The sequence below is a fragment of the Anguilla anguilla genome, chromosome 12 (genome assembly GCF_013347855.1).
Source record: "Anguilla anguilla isolate fAngAng1 chromosome 12, fAngAng1.pri, whole genome shotgun sequence".
Lineage (NCBI taxonomy): Eukaryota > Metazoa > Chordata > Actinopteri > Anguilliformes > Anguillidae > Anguilla > Anguilla anguilla.
In genome coordinates this window covers 8,378,134-8,403,177 of record NC_049212.1, presented here as the reverse complement: position 1 = coordinate 8,403,177, position 25,044 = coordinate 8,378,134, and the positions used below count along the sequence as shown (strand labels likewise).

Below are 25,044 nucleotides of genomic sequence, written 5' to 3'. Positions count from 1 at the left end.
CCAGTGATTATATGCTTATTGTGAAGTGCTCATAATTTGCGCTTATCTAGATTCTAGGTGAATGTTTGCAGTAAAAATGCATCGGTCAGATTGTGGCTAATGTTTGACTGCTGCTCAATACTCTGTTACCCCGCTGGCAGATTCCCTCTTGTTCTCTATACAAGACTGTAATTGATGTTTTTCATTGCAAATATCAATCTAGCCTATTGTTTTGTGTGTGTGTGTGTGTATGGATAAATTGCAAACTGCACAGAACGTATTGAATCTGTGTGCACTGTGCAAGGTGGATATTGGTGCAGTCTGTTGCTCAGACTTTTTTTTGCTGTTGCTTGACATTACATTCCTGTTTACGTACCTTCCTCTTCTTTTATTAGGAAAACATATTGCTTTAAGGCAGCCACAATTAATCGGTGATTGTATGATTAGTAGGGTGATTAATTCACTTGACTAATCCAGTGCCTGTGGGGATCCCACAAGGATATTGACATCTGCATGTTTAAATCCCTCTGTGGGTCTTGTGCTTTAGAGAAAATGGTGACCCTCGTAATGATACTGAGTACTGTATACGTATAGGCTGTGTGTGTATTGAGTATGTACATACGCGTGGGGTGTGTGTGTGTACTGGGTACTGTATGTACATACGCATGGGGTGTGTGTGTGTACTGGGTACTGTATGTACATATGCGTGGGCTGTGTGTGTACTGAGTATGTACATATGCGTGGGGTGTGTGTGTATGAGTACTGTATGTACATATGCGTGGGGTGTGTGTGTGTACTGGGTACTGTATGTACATATGCGTGGGGTGTGTGTGTATGAGTACTGTATGTACATATGCGTGGGGTATGTGTGTGTACTGGGTACTGTATGTGCATATGCGTGGGGTGTGCGTGTACTGGGTGCTGTATGTACATATGCGTGGGGTGTGTGTGTACTGGGTACTGTATGTACATATGCGTGGGGTGTGTGTGTACTGAGTACTGTATGTACATATGCGTGGGGTGTGTGTGTACTGGGTACTGTATGTACATATGCGTGCGGTGTGTACTGAGTACTGTATGTACATATGCGTGGGGTGTGTGTGTACTGGGTACTGTATGTACATATGCGTGCGGTGTGTGTGTACTGGGTACTGTATGTACATATGCGTGCGGTGTGTACTGAGTACTGTATGTACATATGCGTGGGGTGTGTGTGTGTGTATGAGTATGTACGTACGCGTGGGGTGTGTGTTTACTGGGTACTGTATGTACATACGCGTGGGGTGTGTACTGAGTACTGTATGTACATATGCGTGGGGTGTGTGTGTGTACTGGGTAGTGTATGTACGTATGCGTGGGGTGTGTGTGTACTGGGTACTGTATGTACGTATGCGTGGGGTGTGTGTACTGGGTACTGTATGTACATATGCGAGGGGTGTGTACTGAGTACTGTATGTACATACGCGTGGGGTGTGTGTGTGTACTGGGTACTGTATGTACATATGCGTGGGGTGTGTACTGAGTACTGTATGTACATATGCGTGGGGTGTGTGTGTGTACTGAGTGCTGTATGTACATATGCGTGGGGTGTGGGTGTGTACTGAGTACTGTATGTACATACGCGTGGGGTGTGTGTGTGTACTGAGTAGGTACGTATGTGTGGGGTGTGGGTGTGTACTGAGTACTGTATGTACATACGCGTGGGGTGTGTACTGAGTACTGTATGTACATATGCGTGGGGTGTGTGTGTGTACTGAGTATTGTATGTACATATGCGTGGGGTGTGTGTGTGTACTGGGTACTGTATGTACATATGCGTGGGGTGTGTGTGTGTACTGGGTACTGTATGTGCATACGCGTGGGGTGTGTACTGAGTACTGTATGTACATATGCGTGGGGTGTGTACTGAGTGCTGTATGTACATACGCGTGGGGTGTGTGTGTGTATGAGTATGTACATACGCGTGGGGTGTGTACTGGGTACTGTATGTGCATATGCGTGGGGTGTGTCTGCAGTGATCCTGTGCAGATGGTGAATTGTCACAGTGCTGTCAGTGCAGATAGCGGGGCTCATTTGAATGGAAAGTGGATGCGTGCGGCTCATGCAGTGTCGTATTTAATCTCTGTTCGGGCGCCCGTCACGGATGCTGTCAGTGTGCATTAGGACTGTGAACCCCCGCGCGCGTCTCCGTGCCAATGCAGACGGGGTCCCCCGAGACCCGGGTGCCTTCCCTGTCAGTCCGATTCCTGATACCCGATCCTTGGGGTTAATCAAAAGTGCGTTTTTGGAGATGAGACTGAAAGTGGATGTGGGCGGGGGCCAGAAACAGCTGTGTTTCAGGCTGTGCTGTAGATAAAGCTGTGTTTCAGGCTGTGCTGTACTAGAAACAGCTGTGTTTCAGGCTGTGCTGCAGTTACAGCTGTGTTTCAGGCTGTGCTGTAGTTACAGCTGTGTTTCAGGCTGTGCTGCAGTTACAGCTGTGTTTCAGGCTGTGCTGTACTAGAAACAGCTGTGTTTCAGGCTGTGCTGTTGACACAGAGTGCACAGAGACCACACACCCTGCTCAACCTTCGCAAGGCAAGCGGCAAGAAACTGGTTATGCGAATGTACACTGCAAGCCCAGGTAAATTTAGACTATCTGTCAATCAAAGACAGAGCTGGGAAGATCTTTTTCAGGGCCTGTGCCTTGGCCAATCAGAGCAAAGACCCAGAGAAAGCAAGTAATCTGTTGCCTTTCCCTGATTATCCTCTTAACTCTGTGAGAGCTCTGTGGCTGTGTGAGAAAGTGTGTGTGTGTGTGTGTGTATGTGTGTGTGTGAACTCGGAAGCCCCTCAGTGTCCCTGCTCAGAAGCAGGTTGCTCCAGGGGAGCTGGATTACCTGTGGGCCAGCGAATGCAGCTGGTTGAGTGGGATGATGGGAGAGAGCAGTGGAGCTCGGTTGCAGGTGGCGATTTTAGCGGATATGTTCTGAACCGGCCTGGCTGCAGGTTGCTATGGTACAGGCGCTGATTTTAACGGACATGTTCTGAACCGGCCTGGCTGCAGATCTGAACCGGGCCTGCCTGCAGGTTGCTATGCTACAGGCCGCCTGTGGCTGCGGCCGTCTGCCAATGACTGGTGGAATATGGTATGGCTCTTCTGCTGTCACTCTGACAGAGTTGCTCCTTTAGGTGGGTTCAGCCTCCAGGTGTGTGTGTGTGTATGTCTGTTTTCATGTATGTGTGTGTGTGGTGTGTATGGTGTGTGTGTGTGTGTGTGTGCCTGTGCATGTTTGTGTACATGGGATGTGGGATGTAGTGTATCCTGTGTTCAGGTTTAGGTCTTTGATCTGAGGTGCAGTATGTGGTCTGTAATATCTGGTCTGTGTTCAGCTGGATAGTGTGAATTAACTTACACTGTGAGGGAGAATGTTGTTATTTAATTTACACTGTGAGGGTGAACGGTATGATTTAATTTACACTGTGAGGGTGAACGGTATGATTTAATTTACACTGTGTGGGTGAACGGTGTGATTTAGGAGCTCACTGCATTTTCCTGCTCAAAACTCTGAACTGTCACAGATAATATCCAGCTGTTCTCTGTCAGTAGATGTGCATAACTATCCAGCTGTTCTTTGTCAGTAGATGTGGATAAATATCATATATATCCAGCTGTTCTCTGTCAGTAGATATGCATAATTATCACAGATAATATCCAGCTGTTCTCTGTCGGTAGATGTGCATAAATATCACAGATAATATCCAGCTGTTCTCTGTCAGTAGGTGTGCATAACTATCACCGATAATATCCAGCTGTTCTCTGTCAGTAGATGTGCATAAATATCACAGCTATTACCCAGCTGTTCTCTGTCAGTAGATGTGCATAATTATCACAGATTATATCCAGCTGTTTTCTGTCAGTAGATGTGCACAACTATCACAGATAATATCCAGCTGTTCTCTGTCAGTAGATGTGCATAACTATCACAGCTATTACCCAGCTGTTCTCTGTCAGTAGATGTGCATAATTATCACAGATAATATCCAGCTGTTTTCTGTCAGTAGATGTGCATAACTATCACAAATAATATCCAGATGATCTCTGTCAGCAGATGTGCATAACTATCACAAATAATATCCAGATGATCTCTGTCAGCAGATGTGCATAACTATCACAGATAATATCCAGCTGTTCTCTGTCAGTAGATGTGTTACCTTTTCAGAGCTGGGAATCGCCAAGAAGCTGAGTGGTATGTGCTCTACATTCCATTTGGACAAAAACAAATTCCTCAGAAACAGAAATTATACAGCATCTCTGGCGTTTGTCATCTCTGTGGAAGGTGTTTTGTGTGTGTGGTGTACATCCTGAATGTCTTTCGGTCTGTGCGCAGTGCTCGGTCTGTGCGCAGTGCTCGGTCTGTGTGCAGTGCTCGGTCTGTAGCTCGTTCGGGCTGTGTGCAGTGCTCGGTCTGTAGCTCTTTCGGTCTGTGTGCAGTGCTCGGTCTGTAGCTCTTTTGGTCTGTGTGCAGTGCTCGGTCTGTAGCTCTTTCGGTCTGTACGCAGTGCTCGGTCTGTGTGCAGTGCTCGGTCTGTAGCTCTTTCGGTCTGTGTGCAGTGCTCGGTCTGTAGCTCTTTTGGTCTGTGCGCAGTGCTCGGTCTGTAGCTCTTTCGGTTTGTACGCAGTGCTCGGTCTGTAGCTCGTTCGGTCTGTGTGCAGTGCTCGGTCTGTGGCTCTTTCAGTCTGTACGCAGTGCTCGGTCTGTGTGCAGTGCTCGGTCTGTAGCTCTTTCGGTCTGTGCGCAGTGCTCGGTCTGTGGCTCTTTCAGTCTGTACGCAGTGCTCGGTCTGTGTGCAGTGCTCGGTCTGTAGCTCTTTCGGTCTGTGCGCAGTGCTCGGTCTGTAGCTCTTTCGGTCTGTACGCAGTGCTCGGTCTGTAGCTCTTTCGGTCTGTACGCAGTGCTTGGTCTGTGACTCTGAGAGGTTTAAAAAGCGGAGGGCCAGATTAGCAGAAGACTGACGGACAGGCAGGTAAAACGAGGGCTCAGTGTGGGACAGCTGTGTGTTCTCTCGGCTTGTCTTTCACACAGCGCCGACGCTAAGCCTGGCTCCTGCTAAACAGCACTAAAGCAGCGCAAGGGAGATGCACCTTGGGATGAGGGAGGGAGAGAGAGGGAGAGAGAGAGAGAAGAATGAGGAGAAGGGAAAGGGGGAGAGGGGAGGGAGAGTGAGCTCACTATCTTTGTTGTCTCATTTATTGAGGCTGTTGTATCATATGTTTCCTGCCCTGCCTGACAAAGTTATGCACTGTAAAGCTATGCCAGTTTAGAACAATATCAATCTAAAGCTTTGGGGAAAAGGGAGAATGAGAGGGGGCGATAGAGGGGATTATTTGAGAGAGAAATAGACGTCTCGGGAGAGAGGGAGCTGAGTGGCGAGAGGACAAATAATTTGAGGCCTGGGGAGAAAGGGAGAGAGAGATGGAGGGAGTGAGAGATTGGGTAAATTGGATTGGGGGCTGATCCCGTGGCGGAGGGAGCGGTTTTAATGGGTGAGCAGCGGCTGTGCTGCTCCCAGGGCCTGAATGAAGCCCGCGCCGATGAGCTGCTCGTTTCCGCCGCTCTGTCTCGTCGCCGCGCTAATTGCCGTGTGCAGTAAAGATAACGAGCGCGCGCGGTCCCGTTCCTGTCGTTACCAAGGCCTCCTTCCCCGCCCCGGTCTGCTGGAGCCGGATCTGCGGCAGGCTGCTGTCTGTGTGCCGCTTAAAGCACCATGTGCCCACATAGCCTGTATCTGTGCCCGCATAGCCTGTATCTGTGCCCACATAGCTTGTATCTGTGCCCACATGGCCTGTATCTGTGCCCGCATAGCCTGTATCTGTGCCCACATAGCCTGTATCTCTGCTCACATACCCTGTATCTGTGCCAACATAGCCTGTATCTGTGCCCACATGGCTTGTATCTGTGCCCACATAGCCTGTATCTGTGCAGCCATAGCCTGTGTCTGTGCCCACATGGCCTGTGTCTGTGCCCACATGGCCTGTGTCTGTGCCCACATAACCAGTGTCTGTGCCCACATGGCCTGTGTGTGCGCCCACATAGCCAGTGTCTGCCCGCACTGGGGAACATCATGTGCGCGTGGTGAATATTATGTGATGATGGTGTTTTGGTGCTGTGTGTGATGATGGTGTTTTGGTGCTGTGTGTGATGATGGTGTTTTGGTGCTGTGTGATGACGGTGTTTTGGTGCTCTCTGTGATGACGGTGTTTTGGTGCTGTGTGGGATGACGGTGTTTTGGTGCTCTGTGTGATCACCGTGTTTTGGTGCTGTGTGTGATGACGGTGTTTTGGTGGTCTGTGTGATGACGGTGTTTTGGTGCTGTGTGGGATGACGGTGTTTTGGTGCTGTGTGTGATGACGGTGTTTTGGTGCTGTGTGTGATGACAGTGTTTTGGTGCTGTGTGTGATGACGGTGTTTTGGTGCTGTGTGATGGCGGTGTTTTGGTGCTGTATGTGATGGCGGTGTTTTGGTGCAGTGTGATGATGGTGATTTGGTGCTGTATGTGATGACGATGTTTTGGAGCTGTATGTGATGACGGTGTTTTGGTGCTCTGTGTGATCACGGTGTTTTGGTGCTGTGTTTGATGACGGTGTTTTGGTGCTGTGTGTGATGACGGTGTTTTGGTGCTGTGTGTGATGATGGTGTTTTGGTGCTGTGTGTGATGATGGTGTTTTGGTGCTGTGTGATGACGGTGTTTTGGTGCTCTCTGTGATGACGGTGTTTTGGTGCTGTGTGGGATGACGGTGTTTTGGTGCTCTGTGTGATCACCGTGTTTTGGTGCTGTGTGTGATGACGGTGTTTTGGTGGTCTGTGTGATGACGGTGTTTTGGTGCTGTGTGGGATGACGGTGTTTTGGTGCTGTGTGTGATGACGGTGTTTTGGTGCTGTGTGTGATGACAGTGTTTTGGTGCTGTGTGTGATGACGGTGTTTTGGTGCTGTGTGATGGCGGTGTTTTGGTGCTGTATGTGATGGCGGTGTTTTGGTGCAGTGTGATGATGGTGATTTGGTGCTGTGTGTGATGACGGTGTTTTGGTGCTGTGTGGGATGACGGTGTTTTGGTGCTGTGTGTGATCACGGTGTTTTGGTCCCTTAAGTTCCGCCCTGCTGTGGTGTGAGTCTGAGTCACAGTGGAGAGGCTCCGTCTTAGTTTAATCCCCGATTAGCGTTAGCTGGCAGCCTAACAGATCTTATCCCAGATAAAAAACGATATCAGCCTTTTCAGCTGCTGGGACCTGTCATCTCACAACCTCTGAGCAAACCACACACGGTTCAGGCTTCAGTGACTCAGTCCAACTGCACGCCAAGATCCGCAGCAGCCTCTGAGAGACACTCTATTAATATGCTCATTCTTATTTATGCATTTATTCATGACCCAGTTTAAAAATGATATCTATATTTAGCCGGTTTATGGCGAAGTTGAAATTCACAGGAAAAGTGGAAGAATAACCTTCCGCCTTTTCCGTTATAACGGTACGTGCGAACGTGGTTTTGTGTTGCAGTAGAAGAATCGGACATCATCGACTTGGAGAAGCGCTATTGGCTGCTGAAGGCTCAGTCGGGGACGGGCCGCTTTGACTTGGAGACGTTCGTCCCCCTGGTGTCTCCCCCCATCCACACGTCCCTGAGCGAAGGTACTGCAGGAATCAGCACTTTCGGCTTTCTGCCAGACACACACACACATACTCACACACGCACACATACACATGCACACACACACAGGCACACATACATGCACACACACACATGTGCAGGCACAGATACACACACGCACACAAACGTCCACACACACGCACACACACTGTCACACACACACACACACTCAAACGCATGCACGCACTCACACACACAAACAAAAACCCACACATAAACACACACACATCAATTATCCGTAACATTTTAGGTATTCAGCAGATGTTCTTATCAGAGCAACCTACATTCTTTGCACATGTAATCCATTTACACAGCTGGATATTTACTGAAACAATTCAGTTTAACTACCTTGCTTAAGGGCGAACTGCACTGCCAGGCCTACAACCTTGGAGTTACAAGCCCAGCTCCCTAAACACTATGTTACACTGCCACCTATGTACACGCACATGCACGTGCACGTGCACACTCCCTGTCGGTTGTGCAGTCACGGGTCAGAGTTAATGATGCGTTTTGTTTTTTTTTTTGTTTGCTCTCCCTGCCCTCAGGTCTGTTCCACGCCTTTGATGAGAACCGGGACAATCACATCGACTTTAAGGAGATCTCCTGCGGGCTGTCGGCCAGCTGCCGCGGGCCCGTCGCCGAGCGACAGAAGTGTAAGGGGTCGTCCGCGAGAGCTCTGACCTTCGCCGCTGTCAGGCAGCCGTGCACCTGCACCGTGCAGCTGCCTTCTCCAAATGCTTTCACATCGGTCACCTAATACTCTCACAAATTCTACTAGAGCCTTAAAAAAAAACGTTGCCCTAAAATATTTGACTTTTAAAGATTTAAAAATAGATGTAAAGGTACGATTTAGAAAATATATCATTCTGAGAATGCTTGGTCAGAGATTTATTTATCTGTCTAACTGTCCATCTGTGTGTAAATATTGTTGACACGCTAAGATAGGGGCATTAATGTCAGTTTTCTTTCCTGTGTAGAGAGAGCCATGCTACGTGTGCATGTATGTGCGCACGGTTTAAGCTGAAGATGATCTCTGAAACTGACCCAGCGTCTGGTCGCTGACTCTTTCCTCCCCAGTTTGTTTCAAAGTGTTTGATGTGGACCGCGATGGGGCTCTCTCTCGGACAGAGATTCGGGACATGGTCGTGGCGCTGCTGGAGGTCTGGAAAGACAACCGAACAGACTCCCTTCCTGTGAGTGCCCAGCTGGCCAGCGGCTAATCATGCTAATTAGCCTCCAGTGCAGGACCTGAACAGCAGCTAAACATGCTAATTAGCCTTCACTGCAGGTTCTGAACAGCAGCTAAACATGCTAATTAGCCTTCGGTGCAGGTTCTGAACAGCAACTAAACATGCTAATTAGCCTTCACTGCAGGTTCTGAACAGCAGCTAAACATGCTAATTAGCCTTGAGTGCAGGTTTTGAACAGCAGCCAAATATGTTAATTAGCCTTTAATGCAGGTTCTGAACAGCAGCTAATCATGCTAATTAGCCTCCACTGCAGGTTCTGAACTGCAGCTAAATATGCTAATTAGCCTTGAGTGCAGGTTCTGAACAGCAGCTAATCATGCTAATTAGCCTGCACTGCAGGTTCTGAACTGCAGCTAAATATGCTAATTAGCCTTGAGTGCAGGTTCTGAACAGCAGCTAATCATGCTAATTAGCCTGCACTGCAGGTTCTGAACTGCAGCTAAATATGCTAATTAGCCTTGAGTGCAGGTTCTGAACAGCAGCTAATCATGCTAATTAGCCTGCACTGCAGGTTCTGAACTGCAGCTAAATATGCTAATTAGCCTGGAGTGCAGGTTCTGAACAGCAGCTAATCATGCTAATTAGCCTGCACTGCAGGTTCTGAACTGCAGCTAAATATGCTAATTAGCCTGGAGTGTGGGTTCTGGGGCTTTGTATTCGTTATTTGTTTTAACACTAGTAATGCTGCACAACAGTGATCAAAGCCACACCCAAAGACCTACCCAAAAAATCTCTCTCTCCTCAAGCTATTCAGGAATGGGTGTATATTCAACTCACAATCTGTAATTTAAAAAAAAACCTGATATAATGCAGAATTTATTTATTTTTTGTTGTCACATCTCCCTGCTCTGAGCATAGGAGCGTTTGTGGGGGTTTTGTTGTGTTGGTTTTGAAGCAGAATAAAGCAGTCTGGTTTCCGACAGGGCTGCCAACGGGCTCAGCCGACACTCGGTGCAGCTGCTGTCATTTTGTCTCTCGCTAGAAACCAGGGCCCTTGGTTGTCATTTTGGATGATTAAGCCCCTCAGAAGTGCAAATATGCTGCATTCGTATGGCTAATTATCTTCTTGTAAACGTGTTTAAATTCAGAAGCAGATGTCCCAGTTTAGCAACTGACAGTGGATGCTGATTGGCTAACTGTGTCTGCAGCAGTTTACCTCGTGTTCTGATTTGTGTGTAGCGCAGTTATGTTATCAGCTTTCTGTTTTCTCCAAGTTGTTAGAAATCACACCTCCATCAAGGGGCCTTGTGGCAACGTATTCTTTCCGATTTGCTGACAGGGTGTATTCTTTAAGGGTTACTGACACCATCATGGTTGCTGAAACTCAGCCGTTCTCATGATGCTGCAGTTTTCTAAGTTGTTTATATAAAATGTATACGTGGACTTGGGGTAGCTCCTGTTTGTTGGACTGAATTAATATGAAGCTCGGTGTTTCCCGTATCCCTTCTGTCCCCTGGAGCTCATCGCGCGTATGGTCCAGGGAGCACTGTGTTTCTTAAATCGCTGAGGATAAAATGCTCATCTGACGACTGGCGAAAATGAACATAATTCTGTCAGTGTCAAGAAGACACAACATTAATATACGTTGATCTGGGAATAACTTAGCTCTCGATCTGATTACTGCCAATTAAAAACTGTTATTCGGTGCTAGCTATTTGTAGCCAATATAAAATCAGAAATTCACATTAAACAAGCTGATCTACCTAGCTAGCTACCGTTAATTAAGTGGCTATCCTTAATTTTTCTGTTTTTGTGGATTTGTGATACCGGAGTTCCATTCGAAATGAAGCTTTTAACCTACTAGGAGCACATCCTGTCTCTATTTTTCTTAGAACATACTCTAGCGGTAGCATATTTTAAAGACGCTTATGAAATTTTAGGCACTTGCTTCTTCACATTCGGCATGCAAGTCCCTGTGAGTGCGTCATCATATTTGAATATCTTGCAGAATTATCACACTCGACACCACCAGTAGGAAATAGTGTATAGAAGAGCAGTTGCAGAACGGAAACACATTGAATCGATATTGCTACCAAAAAAAACATCTTGAAAAGGTATCAAATATACCATTTTAATGTAAAAAAATTAAGGATTGCCACTGGTGCCTGAATTTACTCTGGATAGCAAGCGATACATCCAGGATGGGAATCTGACAAGTGTTAACCCTTAATTTAACGATTAACTTAATGTTTTAAGACGTCAACCAACAATTATAATGAAGTTACGGCTATTCTAAAAAATATATAAATTAGGTAAAACATTCATTAAAACAAGAACATTACTCTCTCACAAAGTGTTACACCGGCTTACCGTTTCAGAGTATTTCGTCAGAATCCATCAGAATCAGTCGTCAGTATTGCACTGTCTGTCATTGTCACAGAGTGCACGCGCAAGGTGTCCCGTGCGCACGAAAGCTTGGACTTGAAAAAGCAAAGCAAACGCCTGGAAATGCAGTTCAAGCACGTCAACTGTCAAATGAGAGTTCCATAATAAACCACAGTAAATAGAATCCCTTAAAAAAACGTATGCCTTCAGTACACTTTTTATTAACTAGATCCCAGGTAGTGTATTTTTGTAGTTCACTTTGCAGAAGTAAACTCAGTTTAAAATACATGTTTAAAGTAGACTCTTTAAGAAATGAATACCGGTTAATATACTTTTATTTTAGTTTACAGAAGTAACCTTCGAGTTCAGTACTTGAAGTACGAATTACATAAAGGCCTAATCAAAGTACTAAAAGTACACTCGGCCAAATACATTTTCTCATGTAGCAAATATGGCCACAGTGGAAATCTGGTTGGTTTAAAAAATAAAAACAAATGAAAAAGTTTGTACCTTTGCTCAAATCCTTTGAAGAGTTTTTATGCTTCAGTCTTTGGTGTATTATGCTGTTAGTACATAGGTAAAAGTCATGAAGTGCATTTTTGTCTCCAAATCCATTATTTTCTTCAAAAAAAGTGTAAAAAAAAAAAAAAAAAACAGTAAATAATTACACTATATCTCCTTTATGAGGACCCTTCCTCATTTTGCTGAAATACCATGGTTGACAATTATAGCACCTGTAGAGCAGACTTCTGTTTTTATCAACTTAAATACATGTTTAAAATTAGATTTAAATTATGTACAATAGTCATGAAGCCAATGACCACTGGAAGTAGCATTAGGTTGCCATGACACACTTGGCTATCTTGAAAAGTTAATTTCACTTGCTTTGTTTTATCAGTTCAATTACAAGTAAAGTATGCTGAAAGTGCTTAAACCTATGTACTTTACTTAAAATGTTGAAAATTTAGCTTTCACCTAGCCTTTGAAAAGTGAACTGAGAGTTAAATGGAAGTTTAGAATTACATTCCATTTAAAATTCCATTTAAATGATTCATTCTAGGACAAAAAAGCATACACTTTTACAAAGTGCTTAATATACTTACAAATAAACTTGAAGAACTTAAGTATCCTTTAAAAAATGAACTTTTATGTACTGCTTTGTTGTAAGGGATAATTTAATGCATCAGGTCCATACTGAGCAGTGGTGTTTCCGATTTCTTGAGTGGCAGTGCGCTTCTGTTGTTGCTATGGGAAACTGCAGTGTTATTGCTTTGGAATTCCGTGGTCAGCCTGCTTTTTGGCTTGTGGTAATGTAGTTATCACCAAAGAGGTGGAAATGAGATCCCAGATGTTGAGTGAAGCTCTTCTGGGCACATTCAGTAAAATGCTAGCAGTGTTAGCGGATCCTCATAGCGGAAGGCGCTCATTTTAGCGCACTGTTCTGTGAAGGAAACGGAGTGTGGCACAGTGGGTAAGGAACTGCGCTTGTAACCGAAAGGTTGCAGGTTCGATTCCCGGGTAAGGACACTGCCGTTGTACCCTTGAGCAAGGTACTTAACCTGCATTGCTTCAGTATATATCCAGCTGTATAAATGGATACAATGTAAAGTGCTATGTAAAAAGTTGTGTAAGTCGCTCTGGATAAGAGCATCTGCTAAATGCCTGTAATGCAATGTAATGTAATGTGAAACTTTCATTTCAGTGCGTTTTATCTTTGTTTCTCTTTCAGGAACTGCATGCCAGTGTGTCAGACATTGTGGACGACATTCTGAAGATGCATGACACCACCAAGGTGGGCGTGGGAGGTCTGCATTATATTTTTTCCATTCGCTGATGATTTGTTCAGACACTTACACTGACGTGTGTAATGTGTTTGTTTTTTTCAGCTGGGGCACTTAACTCTGGAGGATTACCAGATCTGGAGTGTACAGAGTGCTCTTGCCAATGAGTTTCTCAATCTGCTCTTTCAGGTTTGTGTGGGAAGGGGAGGGTAAGTGTGTGTGTGTGTCTGTGTACCTGTGTGTGTGTGTGTGTGTGCATGCATGCTTGTGGTCTGTGCTGTGGTGGTGAGTGTACTGTGCACATTTGTGTCTCAGTGTGCTGGTGTGTCTCCGCAGGTGTGTCACATCGTCCTTGGGTTGCGGCCAGCCACGCCCGAGGAGGAGGGGCAGATTATCAGGTAAGTCAGTCCCTCCCCCCTCTGAGTCGCTGATAGGGAGCCTGCAGTGAGGGGGCGGGGCATGACAGTGCTGCAGGCAGGGGGGCGGGGCATGACCGCATCAGGGAGAGTAGGTATGTAGCATTATGTACTACTGCATGTGATGCAGAGATACAGGCAGAGACTGGTGTGTGATTGGTGAGATGTACAAATGGGGTGGGGCTTGATCATGTGATTGGTGAGATGTGCAGTTGGGGCAGGGCTTGATCGTGTGATTGGTGAGATGTGAAGATGCGGTGGGGGTCAGTCATGCATTTGGTGAGATGTGCAGATGGGGGTGGGGGTTAGTCACGTGATTGGTGAGATGTGCAGGTGGGGCGGAGCCTGATTTTGGCGGTTTCCGCGCTGCGCAGGGGTTGGCTGGAGAGGGAGAGCAGGCATGGTCTCCAGCCGGGGCAGAACTGGTTCCTCATCTCCATGCAGTGGTGGCAGCAGTGGAAGGACTACGTCCGATACGTGAGTGGAGCTGCTTATCAAGTGCCCCTTCCTTCTGATTGGCTGGTTTTCCCAGTGGGAGTGGCTCACTCGTGTCGTTCCCAGGATAACCGGCCTGTCGTGGGGGACCAGCCGCCCGTCCTCGGCGCCGGGCGGGGCCAGCATTGGAGGACGACCGTGACCCCGACATCGGACCGGGTCGGCCTCCCCAACTCCTACAGCGCGTCGGAGGAGAAGCTCTGTGACAGCGTCTCCAGCTCGTCAGAGGCCTCCGAGAACAACAGCAGTGAGTTCAGGGAGAGAGAGAGCGAGCGAGCGAGAGAGAGAGAGAGAGAGAGAGACAGAGAGAGAGAGAGAGGGAGAGAGAGAGTGAGAGAGAGAGAGAGAGACAGAGAGAGAGAGCATGCGAGAAGAACAGAGAGGAAGAGCTGTGTAAGTTTGTCTGCATAAGAGCATTTGCTATATGCCTAAAATGTTACGGAAATGGATGGTGAGTGTATGTGTGTGCGTGAGTGAGTGAGTGAGTGAGTGAGTGAGTGAGTGAGTGAGTGAGTGAGTGAGTGAGTGAGTGAGTGAGTGAGTGAGTGAGTGAGTGAGTGAGTGAGTGAGTGAGTGAGTGTGTGTGGGTGTGTGTGTGTGAGAGTGAGTGAGTGAGTGAGTGAGTGAGTGAGTGAGTGAGTGAGTGAGTGAGTGAGTGAGTGAGTGAGTGAGTGTGTGTGGGTGTGTGTGTGTGTATGAGAGTGAGTGTATGGGTGTGTGAGTGAGTGAGTGTATGTGTGTGTGTGTGTGTGTGTGTGTGTATGAGTGAGTGTGTGTGTATGTGTGTGTGTGGGTGTGTGTGTGTATGAGTGAGTGAGTGAGTGTATGGGTGTGTGAGTGAGTGAGTGTATGTGTGTGTGTCAGTGTGTGTGTGTGTGTGTGTGTGTGTGTGCATGCAGTGGTACAGGCTGCTTCATTATGTCTGTATTAAATGGCCGCCCTGCTCTGCAGGTCAGAACGGGCCCAGTTCTCCAGTGACAGACTGCTTCCCGCGGTCGCACACACACAGCTCCGACAGCCAGTGCTTCTCCGGGCCCAACGGGAACATCCTGCCCCTGCTGGCAGCACAGAGGCCGGGGGCCATCGACAACCAGCCCCTGGTCACCCCGGAGCCCATGAAGGTGCGCGCTCGCACACATTACATTACACAAGCACACGCGTGTCACAAGCGTGTCACGTGCATGTGAGCGCATGTGTGTTTGTGTGCTTGTGTGTGTGTGTGTGTGTGTGTGTGTGTGAGAGAGAGAGAGAGAGAGAGAGTTCTGCCTGCGCATGTGTTTGTGTTCATTGGACAGCAGTTCTTGTGAGAGTTCTTACTGGGCAGTAGTGTGACTGATGCTGTTCCACTGTGCCCCTGCGGCACTGTGGGTAATGTAGTTCAGTGGCTTTGTCCATCTCCTGCCTGATGCTTGGGGTTGGGAGCAGGTGGAGAGGTGCTGGCTGCTGTTTTTAATATTGCCCCACCCCCCCTACAGGCCCCCACGTTGACCATGGAGGGCGGGAGACTCAGGCGAACCCAGAACCTTCTCCCGGCCCGGGACTTTGAGACGGTGCCAGAACCAGTGTGGAGGGCGCTATATCACTGGTACGGAGCCAACCTGAGCCTGCCCCGTCCGGTACGTATCCCAGCAACAACAACATAACTACAGCAGTCTGCTGGAGGAACCCATATGTGTGTGCACGCATGCGTGTGTGGCAGTAGCGTACTGACTCTGTTCTGATTGGCTCTCTCCACGCCTTCTCTCAGCATTGATTGGATGTGTCCTCCTCTCGCCCCGCCTCCAGGTGATCAGGCAGACTAAGACGGGTACCCCCGAGTTGGAGCTGTTTCCCCGCTACCTGCTGTTCCTACGGCAACAGCCGGCCTCCCGCACCCCCCAGTCCAACATCTGGGTGAATATGGGTATGACCAGCCTGAGAATGTTCCCTCACCATTTACCCAGAGGTAACGTAAGCCTGCAGCAAGAAGGAGGGGGCGTGACCGGTGCTCCTAACCCAATCGGGCCACGCTGCGGTGCTCGACTAACAATGAGGCCAAATTCGATTGCACAACTCCCATGTCTGTCTGCAGAGTGCTCTCTGTGGGGGGTCAAATGTGGGCGTGGTTTCGCGATAACACCGGCTTGTGTGGCGTGGCGAAGCATGCGGGGTTCAGTCGGGGTTCGGAGTCTGCTCTATAACTCACTAACCCTCAGGGCTGGCGCGGTGCAGTGCAGCGTGTGGCGCTCCACTCGTTTGATTGGACGATCAGATCTCTGGCAGAATGACGAGCTGGCCTGATTGGAGGACCTGGTCTGGGTAGAGTGCTGCACAGGCCCGATTGGCGGATCTGAGGATCTGATTGGCTGGACCGGGAACAGCAGGTCCCTTTACGACGCTGCCCCGGCCGTGGGCAGCCCCTTGGTACAAAGGGTGACCTGTCACGCGCCTAGTGACCTGTCGCCTAGCAACACTGCCGCCATGCCAACCATGTCACTTGCACGGAACTGGGTGTTGTGCACTGTTTTTTTATTCTCTAAATTGAAATATGAAGATCATTCAGTATTTAAAATCACGTAAAATCGCTTGGATACTAGCCACATATCTGTAATTATTAACCAGTGGCTTTTTGTTTGAGAAAGACAGAAGTTGATTTTTGTGATTTGCGTAATCATATTTGTTTAATCTTTTGCGCTCTAATATTTTTATCTAATCGCCTGGGTTTCTTGCTGCTACCTTACAACTAATCCTCACTGTTGATTTAGACAGAACTGTGCCCGTGGTGTGCACTGCTGGAAAATCTGCCCAATTACCTCTGCGTTTCTGTGCCTTTGTGAAGCCAGACAAGTGATTTAATATTTGCCTGGAATCAGTGATATATTTGCTGTGTATTTTTTTTGTTGCTTCTCAGTTTTGTCAGTGAAAGATTTTACCTGTACTAGTCTGCAGAGCATGTATTGCCTGTCCTACCCTGTGTGTGTGTGTGTGCACATTTATATGCGTGTGTATTTGTGTGTACACGCATGTACGCGCGTGTGTGTGTGTGCGCACGCGTTTGTTTGTGTGTATAGTAAAAATTGTCAGCACCTAGGGGAAAGCATGAAACCCACAGCCATAATGTATACAATCAGTTACGTCAGTACACTTAAAACACTCACTTTATTATTCTTTGTTTTGTGCGTTGCACTGATATACTAAATAAAAACATATAGACCCCCTTTCCGAGTATTTCCTGGCTCAGTACAGAACTTAGCTGGATGGCAACTGCAGTCGGTCCAGCCTTATATTCACCGTCAACTCAATGCGCCATCTCCTTATATTTTTTACTTTTAATTTGGAATGTGGTCTGTGGTCTTTTTGTAAAGTTCTGGTCTTCAAGAGGCCACCACAATACATTGCGATGCAGGCTATAAAGACTGGAGTCGATTGGACGGAATGACGTTGGGTCGGTTATTACAGGCGCCCCGTCCTCAGAGCCGGTCGATTGGGCGGTTGGTACTCTTCATGTGTTTGGGAGTTTGAGAGTGTGTTTGTGTAAGTGTGCAACGCTGCCCCCTGCAGGCAACGTCCCGTCCCCTAACGCGCCGCTGAAGCGGGTGCTGGCCTACACCGGCTGCTTCAGCAGGATGGCCACCATCAAGGACATCCACGAGTATCTGTCCCAGCGGCTGCGCATCAAGGAGGAGGACATGCGGCTGTGGCTCTACAACGGAGAGGTGGGGCCTCAGGGCGGGGCTGTGGGGGGCGGGGCTGTGGGGGTGGCGTCTCAGGGCAGGGCTGTGGGGGGCGGGGCTGTGGGGGTGGCGTCTCAGGGCAGGGCTGTGGGGGGCGGGGCTGTGGGGGTGGCGTCTCAGGGCGGGGCTGTAGGGGGTGGGGCTGTGGGGTTGCGTCTCAGGGCGGGGCTGTGGGGGGCGGGGCTATGGGGGTGGCGTCTCAGGGTGGGCCTGTGGGGGTGGCGTCTCCCCTGCGGGGCTGTGGGTTAGGTTCCAAGTGGGACTCGGGGCATGACTCATTTTCACTTTTTATTTTTATTTTCAGAATTACCTGACCCTGCTGGACGACGAGGACCACACGCTGGAAAGCCTGAAAATTCAGGACGAGCAGCACTTGGTGATAGAAGGTGCTCACCACGTTACTCTCTACAGTGTCGTTTCTAAATGCTTAATCTCTCCGTTTTTCATTTTATTAAAAAAACGATTTTTGAAAAGGAAGTTGTTTTTTTTTTCTCCTCCCTTCCAGTTCGAAATAAAGACATGAGCTGGCCGGAAGAGATGTGCTTCATCGCGAACAAAATGGACCGACACAAAGGTGTGAAGCCTCTGCTCGTTGGGTTCGTGTTGGGTTTGTGTTGTTCCTGTGCGGAGCGTCGGGCGGCGTGAGCGCGGTGTGGGATGCTGGGTAACGGAGCCCTCTGGTCTCTTCCTGCAGTCCCCACGGAGAAGGGAGCCACCGGACTCAGCAACCTGGGGAACACCTGCTTCATGAACTCCAGCATCCAGTGCGTCAGCAACACCAAGCCTCTGACCGAGTACTTCATCTCAGGGAGACACCTGTTCGAGCTCAACAGGTGCGTGGCAGCGCCCCCTCTGGACTGGAGGCCCCATTGCTCCCTGGCCTGCTGTGTTCCGTTTCCTCTCTGCAGTAGCAAGTCATGCTATTTTAGCCTGTCAGAAGATTTGCTTTTCCTAACGAAAGAGGTTGATTGGTTCAAATCAGCAAGTCACTGATAACATAGCTTTTTTTTTTGTTGGTGAATCTTCTCCCTCCTCACATTACCTTTAATACAGAGGTACAATACATTATTGCCGCGTTTTAAAAAATTGTGTGTTTCTAAAAAGAGCTGCCGCCTCGGTCGGAGGAGTCGGGGGGGTTAAGCGGTCTGTGTTTTCGTTTCTGTCCCAGGACCAATCCCATCGGCATGCGAGGTCACATGGCCAAGTGCTACGGCGACCTGGTGCAGGAGCTGTGGAGCGGCACGCAGAAGAACATCGCCCCCCTGAAGCTCAGGGTAACCTTAGCGACACCATCCCACAATGCAACGGGAGAGCACTGCAGCGCTGCAGTAGTTGAGGCAGTAGATTAATAACCAGAGTACTGCAGGTTAAAATCCTAATCGGGACACTGTTGTTGTACATATACCATGGTACCTTACCCAGATCTGTCAGCTATATAGATACTGTAACTATAAACATAAGCCACAGTATTACAGGTAGGTTGTTTCCAGTTTGTGTTCAGCTTTATAAACTGAACTGTGAGCTCAAATCAGACCTGGGTCAAATACGTATTTGTTTTGGATTCAAATATTTTTCTACGCTTTACTGATCTTGTCTGGTGTATCGGAACCAATGAAATACCCTCAACAATTGCAGACCCCGCCTTCTGGTCATATTGGCAGGCTCAGTTACACCAGGCAAGATCAATAGAGCACAGAAAAGTATTTGAATCCAAAACAAATACGTATTTGACTTGGGTCTGGCTCAGATGTCAGGAGGGAAAGTCATTGGCTCTGCCTCTCTCTGGCTGTTCACTCTGCAGTGGACGATAGCGAAGTACGCGCCGCGGTTCAACGGCTTCCAGCAGCAGGACTCGCAGGAGCTGCTGGCATTCCTGCTGGACGGCCTCCACGAGGACCTCAACCGCGTCCACGAGAAGCCCTACGTGGAGCTGAAGGACAGCGACGGCCGGCCCGACTGGGAGGTGGCCTCGGAGGTCAGCTCCTGTCTTGTGTGTGGGTGGTCAGAGCAGAGCATTGTGGGAGTTGTAGTTGATATGGATCTGTGTGTTGTGCGCTTCCCCCCTGCAGGCTTGGGATAACCACCTGAGGAGGAACCGCTCCATCGTGGTGGACCTGTTCCACGGGCAGCTCAAGTCCCAGGTGAAGTGCAAGACCTGCGGCCACATCAGCGCGCGCTTCGACCCCTTCAACTTCCTGTCCCTGCCCCTGCCCATGGACAGCTCCATGCACCTGGAGATCACAGGTACCCTCCCCTCACTTTCCATACCTGACTACAGGTACAGGTATAAATGTGTGTCCATGCTGTGTGCAGTGATACTGTCTGTGCTGTGTGCACTGATACCCGTGTCAGTGCTGTTTGCAGTGATACTGTGTCTGTACTGTTTGCAGTGATACTGTGTCTGTGCTGTGTGCAGTGATACTGTGTCTGTGCTGTGTGCAGTGATACTGTGTCTGTACTGTTTGCAGTGATACTGTGTCTGTTCTGTGTGCAGTGATACTGTGTCTGTGCTGTGTGCAGTGATACTGTGTCAGTGCTGTGTCAGTGCTGTGTGCAGTGATACAGAGTCTGTGCTGTGTGCAGTGATGATGTGTCTGTGCTGTGTGCAGTGATACTGTGTCTGTGCTGTGTGCAGTGATAATGTGTCTGTGCTGTGTGCAGTGATACTGTGTCAGTGCTGTGTCAGTGCTGTGTGCAGTGATACTGAGTCTGTGCTGTGTGCAGTGATACTGTGTCTGTGCTGTGTGCAGTGATACTGTGTCAGTGCTGTGTCAGTGCTGTGTGCAGTGATACAGAGTCTGTGCTGTGTGCAGTGATGATGTGTCTGTGCTGTGTGCAGTGATACTGTGTCTGTGCTGTGTGCAGTGATAATGTGTCTGTGCTGTGTGCAGTGATACTGTCAGTGCTGTGTCTGTGCTGTGTGCAGTGATACTGTGTCTGTGCTGTGTGCAGTGATGCTGTGTCTGTGCTGTGTGCAGTGATACTGTGTCTGTGCTGTGTGCAGTGATACTGTGTCTGTGCTGTGTGCAGTGATGCTGTGTCTGTGCTATGTGCAGTGATACTGTGTCTGTGCTGTGTGCAGTGATACTGTGTCTGTGCTGTGTGCAGTGATACTGTGTCTGTGCTGTGTGCAGTGATACTGTGTCTGTGCTGTGTGCAGTGATACTGTGTCTGTTCTGTGTGCAGTGATACTGTGTCAGTGCTGTGTGCAGTGATACTGTGTCTGTGCTGTGTGCAGTGATACTGTGTCTGTGCTGTACTGTGTGCAGTGATACTGTGTCTGTACTGTGTGCAGTGATACTGTGTCTGTACTGTGTGCAGTGATAATGTGTCTGTGCTGTGTCTGTGCTGTGTGCAGTGATACTGTGTCTGTGCTGTGTGCAGTGATACTGTGTCTGTGCTGTGTGCAGTGATACTGTGTCAGTGCTGTGTGCAGTGATAATGTGTCTGTGCTGTGTCTGTGCTGTGTGCAGTGATACCGTGTCTGTGCTGTGTGCAGTGATACCGTGTCTGTGCTGTGTGCAGTGATACCGTGTCAGTGCTGTGTGCAGTGATACCGTGTCAGTGCTGTGTGCAGTGATACCGTGTCTGTGCTGTGTGCAGTGATACCGTGTCTGTGCTGTGTGCAGTGATTCTGTGTCTGTACTGTGTGCAGTGATACCGTGTCTGTACTGTGTGCAGTGATACCGTGTCTGTGCTGTGTGCAGTGATACCGTGTCTGTGCTGTGTGCAGTGATGCCGTGTCTGTGCTGTGTGCAGTGATGCTGTGTCAGTGCTGTGTGCAGTGATGCTGTGTCAGTGCTGTGTGCAGTGATGCTGTGTCAGTGCTGTGTGCAGTGATACTGTGTCAGTGCTGTGTGCAGTGATACTGTGTCAGTGCTGTGTGCAGTGATACTGTGTCAGTGCTGTGTCAGTGCTGTGTGCAGTGATACTGTGTCTGTTCTGTGTGCAGTGATTAAGCTGGACGGCTCCACGCCGGTCCGGTTCGGGCTGCGGCTGAACATGGATGAGAAGTACACGGGTCTGAAGAGGCAGCTGAGCGAGCTCTGCGGCCTGAAGCCCGAGCAGATCCTCCTGGCCGAGGTGCACTCCTCCAACATCAAGGTGCGCCCCTCACCTGTCCTCACCTGGACACGCACACCCCGTCGCCTGTCCACACCCGCACACGCACTCACACACCTTTCCTCGCCCAGGCTGATGGCGCGTTGCGTGTGCGATTTCTCTCTAGAACTTTCCGCTGGACAACCAGAAAGTGCGTCTCTCGGTGAACGGGTTTCTCTGCGCGTTCGAGATCCCTGTGCCAGGGTCGCCCACATCGGTCACCTCTCCCACGCAGACTGGTAAGAGCGCCCCCTGCTGTGCCTTCCTGCAACAACGTTTTACACTTGATCCTTAGTGAGGACAAAGACACAGTACACAAGCAGACACCGCAGTGTGTGTGAGATACACAGACACTGTGTGTAAGATACACAGATACTGCAGTGTGTAAGATACACAGACGCCTCAGTGTGTGTGAGATACGCAGACACTGCAGTGTGTGTGAGAGACACAGCTCATAGCTGGGTGTTGTAGTTTCTTGTCTGGATGGATAATGCAGGCTGTTTTTTGCCCAGATGCCCCAGCGTTGGCGAACGGAACGGCGGGCATCGCCGCCAACGGGACGGCGGCGCGGCCCAGCCTGATACCCAACGGGGTGCCAAACGCGGGGGTGCCCTGCGGGCCCGAGCGCAGCCTCGCCAACGGCCTCCCCAACGGGCACGTGCTGCCCACCCAGGACAACCCCTTCATTGGCTACATCATCGCCATGCACAGGAAGATGGTGAGAGGGGCGGGGCGTGGACGTGGGTGGGGCGTGAGCGGGGTGCAGGCAAGGTCCCGGGGGAGGAGCAGAGGTCGATTGACGATGGGTGTGTTGCTGTTTAAATCCCCCCCACGCACCGTCCATTAAACTATGAGCCATGCAGACTGTGTCCATCAGTCTGTGACTTCCCACACTTCTGTGATTTGTGAAAGAACATTGTGCGTTCTCACTCTCTTGGGTTTTAGCTGCTGTATAGATGCTCTTGTTTGTCTCAGTGTGATGTACGCACGCTCTTGCGTGTTTTCGCGTGTTTTAGTGTGTTGTTGCATGTTTTAGTGTGTTTTAGTGTGTTGTTGCATGTTTTAGTGTGTTTTAGTGTGTTGTTGCGTGTTTTAGTGTGTTTTAGTGTGTTGTTGCGTGTTTCAGTGTGTTTTAGTGTGTTGTTGCGTGTTTTTGCGTGTTTTAGTGTGTTGTTGCGTGTTTTAGTGTGTTGTTGTGTGTTTTAGTGTGTTGTTGTGTGTTTTAGTGTGTTTTAGTGTATTGTTGCGTGTTTTAGTGTGTTGTTGCGTGTTTTAGTGTGTTTTAGCGTGTTGTTGCGTGTTTTGCGTGTTTTAGTGTGTTGTTGCGTGTTTTAGTGTGTTGTTGTGTGTTTTAGTGTGTTTTAGTGTGTTGTTGCGTGTTTTAGTGTGTTTTAGTGTGTTGTTGCGTGTTTTCGCGTGCTGCGCTCACGCTCTCGCGCGTTCCCTCCTGCAGATGCGGACGGAGCTCTACTTCCTGTCCTCGCAGAAGAACCGGCCCAGTCTGTTCGGCATGCCGCTGATCGTGCCCTGCACCGTGAACACGCGCAAGCGGGACCTGTACGACGCCGTGTGGATCCAGGTGTCCCGCCTGGCCAGCCCCCTGCCCCCCCAGGAGGCCAGCAACCACGCCCAGGACTGGTAAGAGCGCCCCCTACCTGCCCCCCCCCCCCCCCCCCCCTTACAGGAATTACACTCAGGTGCACTCAGTGTTGTGTAAGGCTCAGTTTCCTTGAGTGGCAGTGTGCTGGAACAGTTACTATGTACCTGATTATTCATGTAGAATATCTAATACCCTGTAAATTACCCTGGATGAGGAGTTTCTCTAATAATAACAATCATAAGAGAAGTCAGATGTCGGTTGTGATATATGTTGTGTGTTCTCCCCAGTGTGTGATGTATGTTCTCTGTGTTATCTGCAGTGTGTGATGTATGTTGTGTGTTCTCATCAGTGTGTGATGTATATTGTGTGTGTTCTTTGCCATGGGTGATATATGCAGCGTGTTCCCCCCAGTGTGTGATGTATGCTGTGTATTCTTTGCAGTGTGTGATGTACGCTCTGTGTGTTCTCCTCAGTGTGTGATATAGGCAGTGTGTTCTCCACAATGTATGCTGTGCATTCTTCGCAGTGTGTGATGTACGTTTTGTATGTTCTTCACAGTGATGACAGCCTGGGGTACCAGTACCCCTTTACGCTGCGTGTAGTGCAGAAAGATGGAAACTCCTGCGCCTGGTGCCCCTGGTACAGGTACGTCCTTCACCTGCAGGAGGCGCTGTAATGGCTGTGCTCCAGTAGGAAGTGCTGTTATATTTGTGCTCCAGTAGGAGGTGCTGTTATATTTGCTGTACAGTAGGAGGCCCTGTCATATTTTTACATGGTTTTTTTGGGGGGTTCAGGTTTTTTTGGGGGGTGGGGGGTTCAGACTCAGTGTTTCCCAGTTTGCCCGTTTCCCGTTTCTCTCCGAGGCGTCTTTGCGACGGCGTGTCTGTGGCGTGGGTTGCAGGTTCTGCAGGGGCTGCACGGTGGACTGCGACGAGGACAGGGCTGCTCTGGGGAACGCCTACATCGCTGTGGACTGGGACCCCACCGCCCTGCACCTGCGATACCAAACCTCCCAGGAGAGGGTGAGAGAGAGAGAGAGAGAGAGAGATGCGTGGAGTGACAGAAAGTGAGCAGGAGTGAGCAAGCGGGATGCTGATTGAGAGGAGAGGAGAGGAGATGGAGAGAGCGTGAAAGTGAATGAGAGGAAGAGAGAGAGGTTACTTTACAGGCATTTAGCAGACGCTCTCATCCTGAGCTACTTACACAACATTTACATAGTTTGCATCCATTTATACAGCTGGATATATGCTGAAGCGATGCAGGTTAAGTACCTTGCTCAAAGGCACAAAGGAAGTGTCCAGGAATCAAACCATTAGGTTACAAGACCAGTTCCGCACCCATTGTACTACACTGCAGCCCACTCAGCGCACGCCCCTTCCTGAACTGGGGGGTTGTGTAACTGTGACACGGCAGATTTTGATTCAGATCAAAACAAGCTGTTTATGGAGCCTGGAGAAGGCTGTGGTGGCCCGGGCCTCATTGTGGTCTCCGATCTGTCAGCACTACTGTGACTTACCTCTCGAGGACCTGCCACCACCAGGCTGAGCAGGTACCTGTCACCTGGAGGGCCTGTGCTAGTGCAACTGAGCAGGCAGAGGAAAGGGGGCTCTCTCTACTGGACAGTTAGTGCAGCACGGTTACACACACACACACACACACACACACACACACACATAGCTGTGCAAGTGATACAGGTTT

General features: G+C 49.1%; 1 protein-coding gene across 4 annotated transcripts in view; it reads left to right on the top strand.

The window, feature by feature from the left end:
- usp32 (ubiquitin specific peptidase 32) overlaps positions 1-25,044 on the top strand; it is a 51,119-nt gene that overhangs the window by 18,731 nt on the left and 7,344 nt on the right. For 2 of the 4 annotated variants that reach the window (XM_035385495.1, XM_035385498.1), the window contains exons 6-28: positions 7,515-7,646; positions 8,211-8,318; positions 8,743-8,858; positions 12,970-13,032; positions 13,127-13,210; positions 13,358-13,419; positions 13,812-14,179; positions 14,884-15,053; positions 15,408-15,548; positions 15,718-15,877; positions 17,473-17,627; positions 17,950-18,031; positions 18,151-18,219; positions 18,340-18,478; positions 18,814-18,919; positions 19,447-19,620; positions 19,715-19,889; positions 21,598-21,749; positions 21,874-21,985; positions 22,259-22,464; positions 23,200-23,384; positions 23,905-23,991; positions 24,248-24,368. In XM_035385495.1, coding sequence (XP_035241386.1) covers positions 7,515-7,646; positions 8,211-8,318; positions 8,743-8,858; positions 12,970-13,032; positions 13,127-13,210; positions 13,358-13,419; positions 13,812-14,179; positions 14,884-15,053; positions 15,408-15,548; positions 15,718-15,877; positions 17,473-17,627; positions 17,950-18,031; positions 18,151-18,219; positions 18,340-18,478; positions 18,814-18,919; positions 19,447-19,620; positions 19,715-19,889; positions 21,598-21,749; positions 21,874-21,985; positions 22,259-22,464; positions 23,200-23,384; positions 23,905-23,991; positions 24,248-24,368 — 3,167 coding nt within the window. The remainder of the gene's footprint in view (positions 1-7,514; positions 7,647-8,210; positions 8,319-8,742; positions 8,859-12,969; positions 13,033-13,126; positions 13,211-13,357; positions 13,420-13,811; positions 14,180-14,883; positions 15,054-15,407; positions 15,549-15,717; positions 15,878-17,472; positions 17,628-17,949; positions 18,032-18,150; positions 18,220-18,339; positions 18,479-18,813; positions 18,920-19,446; positions 19,621-19,714; positions 19,890-21,597; positions 21,750-21,873; positions 21,986-22,258; positions 22,465-23,199; positions 23,385-23,904; positions 23,992-24,247; positions 24,369-25,044) is intronic. The other 2 variants (XM_035385496.1, XM_035385497.1) reach the window with 2 other exon arrangements.